The sequence below is a fragment of the Aegilops tauschii genome, chromosome 3, assembly GCF_002575655.3.
Source record: "Aegilops tauschii subsp. strangulata cultivar AL8/78 chromosome 3, Aet v6.0, whole genome shotgun sequence".
NCBI lineage: Eukaryota > Viridiplantae > Streptophyta > Magnoliopsida > Poales > Poaceae > Aegilops > Aegilops tauschii.
Genome location: NC_053037.3, coordinates 618,244,868 through 618,252,853, shown reverse-complemented (window position 1 = coordinate 618,252,853; position 7,986 = coordinate 618,244,868). Strand labels below are relative to the sequence as shown.

The window sequence follows — 7,986 nt, the reverse complement described above, 5'->3', positions numbered from 1 at the left end:
CATGACTCTCACGAAAGAAAAAAAACAAAAAACGCGTTTTGTTTTTCCCTTTTTGAGAGGCACGGCCGTGACTCTCGCGAAAGCACAACCGTGCCTCTCGCAGAAGCAAAACCGTGACTCTCGCGAAAGAAAAAAAACAGAAAACGCGTTTTTTTCGTTTTCGAAAGGCACGGCCGTGACTCTCGCTAAAGCACAACCGTGCCTCTCGCGGAAGAAAAACCGTGACTTTCACGAAAGGAAAAAAAAAACGCATTTTTTCGCGCAAAAATTTTTTTTTATCGAAAAGCTAAGAAAGACCGGGAAAAACCAAAACGTCGAAAAAAACCGAAAAAAAAACCCGTTAAAAAGCCGAAAACCCGTGTGCAAAAATAAAAAAACAAAATCCGAAGGGAGCGTCCAGAGCACGACACGTGGCGAATGGCTGAGAGCGCGCCAAGTGGCGCTGATCGTTGCGAGGCTCCCGAAGGAGCGCTCGTTAACTAGTTGCTCCCTGGCTACGGGACGAATGCTTACCAGCGTGAGGGGGAGCTCCTATACCGCGCCTTCAGCGCCCCACAAGAGAAGTGGCCCCCGCAGCAGCCGCTGGATGGGCCGGCCCATGATCGCGCAACAAGCAACAAGAAAAATGACCGGCAAAAGTACATCCCGACTCAGATTCGATCTCGCGACCTCACGCTTCCACACAGAAAGGCTAGCCAGTGCACCAGCTCAGTACAATTGCCTATTACCAGCGCGATAGCTTTAAAGAACAGAAATGTAGACGCGTTACTTATTGCGCATTACACTGTAGCGTTTATATTTTCCAATTATTAAAAAATATCTTCACATTTTACAGATGGAGCTCATGACCATGCAAAAAAAAGTTAACATATTCAAAAATTAGTTCACCAACTCGAAAAAGTTCATGTATTAAAAAACAGTTCACGGATTCAAAAGAAGTTCATCCATTTTGAAAAAGTTCATCGAATTTGAAAAAAAGTTCATCAAATTTGTAAAAAGTTCACCTAAAATGAAAAAAGATCATCGATTTTGAAAACAAGTTCATGTAAATTGAAAAAAGTCATCGATTTTGAAAAAATGTTCATCGATTTTGAGAAAAAGTTCATCGATTTTGCAAAAAAAGTTTATCAATTTTAATAAAAAGTTCAGAAAATTGTAAAAAGTTCATCAAATTTGAAAAATAATTTCCCCTATTCTGAAAATGGTTCATCAATTTGAAAAAATTCACGAGTTTCAAAAAATTCAGTTCATGGATTTAGAGAAGAAGTCCATCTATTTGAAGAAAACAATTACGAATTAAAAAAAGTAAAAAAGGATAGAGAAAAAAGGAAAAGGAAAAAGAAGAACAAATAAATGGACGAAAACATGTATGCTACCGCATATGGTGAAGTGGTCCAGTTGGTTATACGTAGATACCTGATAACCCGCGACGCAGGTTCGAATCTAGCTGGCTTCGGTTTTTTGCAGTTTTATATAGAGTTTAAGAAACAGGAATAATGAAATTTGGGCCGAGCCCAAGTAGCGCCGCTGCAGGAACCGGCGCCTGCAGCGCTAAATAGGAAATGCCAGCGTGAGGTACATGTTCGATCTGTCGCTCCATTTTTTAATTTTTGGGCTGTTCCCAGCGCGATAACGGGCTGGCCCAGTCGGGTGGCTTTCTTTGTGCGGCACGCGCCAGATGGATGATGCAAAGCGCGTCATATAGGATCTGCCGGTAAGAAACCCTCAGAAAAAAAATACGCGAGACAAAGGGAGCAGAAATTCGTATTCTATGCTTGTTGTGTTGTACTGTGCCGGCCCATTTAATTGTTCTCATTCGTTTCGGTTTTGGTCTACGCTTTTTGAAATGTTTGAACATTTTCTAAGTGCCACAAACAATTTTTTTAACTGTATGAAAATTTCACCTCTAAGCTATCCCAACTTGTTTTGAACTAAGGCTTTGTTGTGGTTGTTGTGTAAACATATTTTAAAAATGTCATGAACATATTTTTGAAACTTGTAACGTAAACTTTTTTAAGTACATGAGCATTTTTTTTACATCGTGTAAACATTACAAAAAATTTATGTACATGTAGCCATGTAGTGACCAGGCTTCTTGCATTTGTGGCAAGTCCTTTTCTTGTAGTCGCGGGATGAAAAATTTGATCTCATGTCATCACCTCTTGAAGATTTTTCAAATCGGCCACGTCGGAGCGAAGAATTGTGCAAATAAAAGACAATTTTTAGTTTTCATTCGTCAACATGAGAATCACAAAACAATATATCTAATCTAACACAAAATTAAATAAAAGCTGTAAATTGTAGTACATTGATAGCGCTCGTCAAGGAAACAAGCAGCTAATTTTGCTTCCCATTGAGTTTCCTTTTATTGCTCATAAATGGGAGAAAAAAATCAGGAAAATGGAAATGTACTAAAGATTAAAAGCACCCAGTCAACTTAGAACCGCTCATCTATGTAAATCATCACTTCAACTCTTCACATTCACTAGTGTTGTGGCACTACAAAGTTGGCAACACCACATCCACGAGTGGTTAATGATAAAATCACAAGTTATTATTCAATAAAAAAGTTTCTCTTATAAAAGATTTGGTTGGGGTGCGCCGAGCCTAGGCAATAGTGCAACGCCTAGGCGACACATGAGGGGCCCGGTAGCAAGCTATCATGTTGGACCCTCCCCCACTAAAAATAAATTTAATATCATTGTGGGCACATGGCCCACATATCAGATATTAAACTGATAAGAACAGATACTACACTTGATCTTAGCCAAAAGGCCGAGAAAGGTATGCTTTGTAACGAGACTCGCCACATTGTTTTATAGGTCTCTCCACCGGTGTCACGTTGTGCTTAGGCGAGGTGGTACTAATAATAATCCTGTTGTGATTAGCTCGGTAAACCTCTCCCTCAGAGGTTACCACCGTTTTGGGCTGGAAAGCTACACGAGACTATGGCAGCCCACGATCCTGTGACGGTACTTCCCCACGAGCAGCCCATTTATATTTTGCTGGTTATTCCACTTCCGGAAAAACAAAGACGTCCTGTCAAAAAAAAAGACGTTGCTGGTTGATTCCCAGATACACCCATGTAGGATGTAGCAGAATACCATCAAAAACAAAAATTAGGGATAAAATGTGCCAATATTTTTAAAATTGAGTAAATATTGTCGCAAACTATTGCTATAAGTATATCTCGGTTGCTGCAAAAAAATCGTTTGCCATTTGCTCCCTTAAATTGTGACATGTACAAGGCGATAGCCAGCCGCTGATCTCATCCTAAGTAGGAGTACATGCCATTGATAGAATCATATAAGAGACTCAAAAGGGCAACAGATCAATGTGCGAAACTGACTTAGGTCTGGACCAAATGAGATTGGTTTGTTACACCGTCATGATTGTGATCCCCAAGGTTAAGCAATAAAATCTCATTTATTCGCGAAAAAAAAGTGCGAAACTGACGCAGGAGCTGTCGTGAAGCCACATCGTTCATGATCCACAATGAGCAGTAGTGCAGATCTTACAATCTCACAAGCAACAAGACATTTCCTATCAGGGATTCTCTCTTGAGCTGTCTGACATGCACAAGCTCGTGGTACTATTTATTACCTTTTGTAACTCTGAATCGTTTCACAGCAGTAATGCCGATGCTGACAACAGGCATCATGTTTCTTTACCAATTGCCAACTATACTACTAGTTTCAAACAGTAACAATTTGTCCTTCTTTCTGACCAAGTACCGGTAAACTATAATACATGAATCCTAGAGGTCAAGGAAATGAGCAGCTATTTTTTTCCCCTGTTGAATTTCCTTTTATTCCTACCTAGAAGTGCTCATGAATGGGAGTAATTTGTGTTTTCAAAATAGTGAAGTGCGCTAAACAAGTGATCAGATTGATTGATCCGGTCCTCCAATCACAGGTCAATTAGAATTGCTCTGCTTTGTTAACCATCACTCCATCCCTTTCACATTCACTTGTGCTCTCCTCATGCTCCAGGCCCTGAGCTGTGGCACCCTGACCGTGGTACTGCCGTTGTTGAAGGCATACATGTGGGCCACGCCGTCGACAACCGCCACGGGGTACACTCTGGCCATGATGCAGGCCCTGCCGCCACCGCCGAAGCTCTCCACCGCCGACCGATCAATCTGCACGGCACATCATTCATTTTCAGTTCAGACAAGAAGTGCGTGAAGTGAGCAACAGGAGAAATGAAAAGGCCTTCCAAGCTCACCAGAGTTCTCAGAGATATCTTCTTTTCTTTTTCCAGGTCGTATTCAAAGAAGCCTCCATAGGCTGGTGTGTACAGTCCTGGCCTCAACGAAGAACTGTGCAAAGAAAAGAAAATAATTGTTTTTAGTTTTCAGACATTTTTAGAGATAAATAATACATTAAGGCAAGAACCATACACACTGACCTTCTTAGATCAGAGCACATGAGTATCATGTACTTCTGCTCTGACTTGTACACCCGGAAGTGCACAGCAGTGTGCTCCTCCATGTTGTCAGAGGCCAGGACAACAAGTCCAAATGGCCCTATGCCACCATTGACTGATGCACCCGCTTCCCGGCAATGCTTCTCGACGTCCAAAAGCCAGGAGGGGTCGAAAGGATCGGCTTTATCGATGGACGTCAGCTCAAAGTCTATCTCCACATCAGCCTGTTTCAAGAGAATGACGTGCCGGATCAGCTACAGTCGCTCTGAAAAATACAGAACACCTAAGCTGAAGAATATATGCGCTAGTCTTTTTGTTGCCAAATATGTAACTATCAGTTTATTGGCATGGGACTTTTTGAGGGGTTTTTTTCTCTGGATGACCAAGGCAAGCCTGTTTGTGTAAAGGAAACTACCTGGAAACTGTCAGCTCCCTTGATCTCAAACAGACCTCCCTTCTTCAGCTCTAGTCCTTGATGGTTGATTTCATTTCCTCGAAGGGACTCAACCTCTTCAACTGGCCATTGCAGCAACTGCTTGCCATGGCTGTCTAACCAAATTGTCCTGGGAATTGCCTAAAATTAATAGCAAAAAATGTTAAAGTTGCTACACTGATTTGCTAAATCAACATTACAATATGGAGCAGTTATATCCAATGAGAGGTAGATTTTCTTACATGGATTCCAGCCCAACCTTTTGCAACATCGTCCGAAGAACTGTCTGTCTCGTTAGTCCAACCCCATATGATCCTCCTGCCCTTCTTCGAGTCGAAAAATGACTTTGAGGCATAGAAATTACCATAATCGATCCTCGACCATAGCCGGCGGTCATCTAGGACAGTATCTGGAATAAAGGTGTCACTTTTCAGATCATAAACCCCAATCATGTACTTGTCACAGGAATCCAGGCTCATCTTGAGGACATGCTTGGCAGCATTCGGTATCGCTGCAGACAGGTCCAGTCCACCGCTATTGCCCGGCAATACCGCGAAGAAATCCGGGCACTCCCACATAGAGGAGGAATTGGATGAATACAGTGGGTGGTCAACTCTAGTCCAGTTCAGAAAGTCTTTGCTCTTGTACAAAAGTGCAGCACTGTCCCCGTTGAGCTCAGCACCAACTGCTATCCTCCACAGTCCATCTGGTCCGATCCAACCGGTTGTCGGGTCCCTGAACTGGCCCGAGTTCAAGCCCGGTCCGACCGGTTGGATCACCGGGTTATTTCCGGCTTTGGTCCATTCTCTCAGGTACGGGTCAGACAGGTTTTTCGGAACCACAATGTTTTGGACCTGACGCTTCTCCGGGTCAGCACCGGTGTATATGATGACCAGTCGGTTACCGGGGAGAATTGTGGCTGAGCCGGTCCAGCAACCGTTTATGTCGCTCGGGGTGTCCCGCTCTATTGCGGCTTCAAGTGGGATCCAGTTGATGAGGTCTGTCGAAACCGAGTGGCCCCAAACTATGTTACCCCAGACGGAGCCATTGGGGTTGTACTGGTAGAACTCATGGTAGATGCCATTGTAGTACATTGGCCCTGAAATGTTTATGAAGGCAGTATAAGATATTGGATGCTGCAAAATGTTCTCTTTCTCAGTTGAAGTGTTTTGTGCCTGAGATAGTCATACCATTTGGATCTTTTGTGTCGTCGTAGATATCCAAGGATCATCAATCCACCGGATACATGCAAAGGGTGAGAGAATGTCAACAATTTGCAGTAACATGTACACAGCTAATAGGGTTTGATAATTGACAATAGTAACAGCAGCAAACATATTCTGGATTCCAAAACAGGCCAGTACTTCATTACTTGCAACAACAGATCTGTCTAATATTTCCCAGACACATGATGTTAAGTGGATGCTTTCTGACAAAAAGCAGCACTAACGGTGGAGCAGATATGGACATCTTCAGAGAATACTAGGGATGTGGCATACATACACATTGGGAATCAATTCAGCATTTATACAGTGAATGCATCCTCTTGGGGCAAGAATCTAGAAAACATGGCTATCATCACACCATAGCAGTGCTACTGAAAATCCAAGTGCAGGGCGTACAGAGAGCACCTAATGTGTGCAAGATTCAGAAACAGAGTGGCACAAGTAATGAGTTGGCCACCTACCGCCCCCCTCACCCTGTAATAACTACTACTTTTCTGACAGCAAAAACAGTATGCGATACTAATAACACTACCTCAAAAAAATTACTACAACATGTATATTTATATTTAGCAAGTAAATTATTCAATAATACTAGCACAAACAGAATTAACTCAGCTTCTACAAGTGAACAACACACCAGCCAATCAGATCACTTGCTTTTCCAGCAACACCCAAGAACAAGAAAAGCAAACCAAATCACAGACCACACCCTCTGATTGGCCACAGCCAGAAAGTCAACAGATGGCCCAGGAAGCAAGCAAGCAGAGGAGGAGGAGGAGAGGCATATGAAGAACATACCGTTGATCCAGTTCTTGGGGGGCTGGAAGTGGTAGGCGGTCCGGTACCTCTGGCTGACGATGGAGGAGACCTTCTGGGACTGCGGGTAGAGGAAGACTCGCTCCCCATTGCTGCCGCAGACGAGGAGGCTGGAGGAGAAGAGAGCAAGGAGGAGGAAGGAGGCCCAGGATTGGGCCATGGGAGAGGGGGACAGGAGGAGGAACCGAGGAAGGAGACTAGTGGTTCTTGAGATGGGGATGTGAAATGAGGCGAGAAGACTTTGTTAACCCGTTGTTTACGACCTCTGGGCGAGCAGAGGCACGCAAGTCATGACTGGCCCAGGCAGGATTTTAAAATCCCAACAGTGTTGCTGCTGGGAGAAATGGGTTTTTCTGGTGGAGGAAATGGGTACTCGTTTTTTACTGCCACTTGGCGCTCGTTTCTCAGTCTGAACCTTGATGTTTGGCAGTATCATGGGAAGCACAGCCGCTGTCAGTTCCATGTGATGGGGGCTAAATCCTTATTTTTAAATAAGGATGTGTTCCTAGGCTAGAAGACACGCTACACAGAGAGTAGGACTACATAAAGAGGAGGATGGATGGTGCAAAATAAAATTTGAACCAGCTTTTTCTATCTGCTTGCATACAGTTAACTGGGCTTTCTTAAATTTTATCTTGTCGCTGAGAGTAGGGTAGGTTGCTTCTACATGACCCAGGCACTTGTATGATTATATCATGGTATAGGCGATTAATAGTACAGTACAGCATGAGGGATGAAAAATGATCATAACTTATCAGGGAATTTTGATCTGCCCTCTGCGGATTCACAGCGCACACGATTTTACCCTCAGGAACCAGTAGCAAACTCTTGACGCAAGGTCATGATTCATGCGTGAATAATATGCAACATGATGCCACACTTGTTGTGCCTGAATTGGGGGGGGAAACACCATTTTCATCAGAAATAGTAGAAGAAAAACTAACTAACCACTATGTAAAGGGAACAGGTAACGATTCCAATATGTCAATGTAGGTTCTAAATAGTAGAGTGGACAGCAGAATGCGTAATCAACAATTTACTTATCACGGCAGCCGACTGCGCAGCGGCGCCTCCGGTAGCAGC

The 7,986-nt window shown here is 43.3% G+C and overlaps 1 protein-coding gene and 1 non-coding gene across 2 annotated transcripts; both read right to left on the bottom strand.

Annotated features, from left to right (window-relative positions):
- Positions 1 to 2,591: 2,591 nt before the first annotated feature.
- Positions 2,592 to 2,788, bottom strand: LOC120962265 (U2 spliceosomal RNA). The gene has a single exon (XR_005753105.1). It is a non-coding gene; the product is annotated as a U2 spliceosomal RNA (small nuclear RNA).
- A 787-nt stretch (positions 2,789 to 3,575) lies between these two features.
- LOC109786566 (beta-fructofuranosidase, insoluble isoenzyme 4) lies at positions 3,576 to 7,765 on the bottom strand. Its single transcript, XM_020345138.4, has 7 exons — positions 6,886 to 7,765; positions 6,052 to 6,060; positions 5,104 to 5,960; positions 4,844 to 5,002; positions 4,411 to 4,652; positions 4,228 to 4,321; positions 3,576 to 4,141 (listed from the first exon to the last, which is right to left on the bottom strand). The coding sequence occupies exons 1-7, from the start codon at positions 7,061 to 7,063 to the stop codon at positions 3,947 to 3,949; spliced, it is 1,734 nt and encodes a 577-aa protein (XP_020200727.1). The 5' UTR covers positions 7,064 to 7,765; the 3' UTR covers positions 3,576 to 3,946.
- Between the last annotated feature and the right edge of the window lie 221 nt (positions 7,766 to 7,986).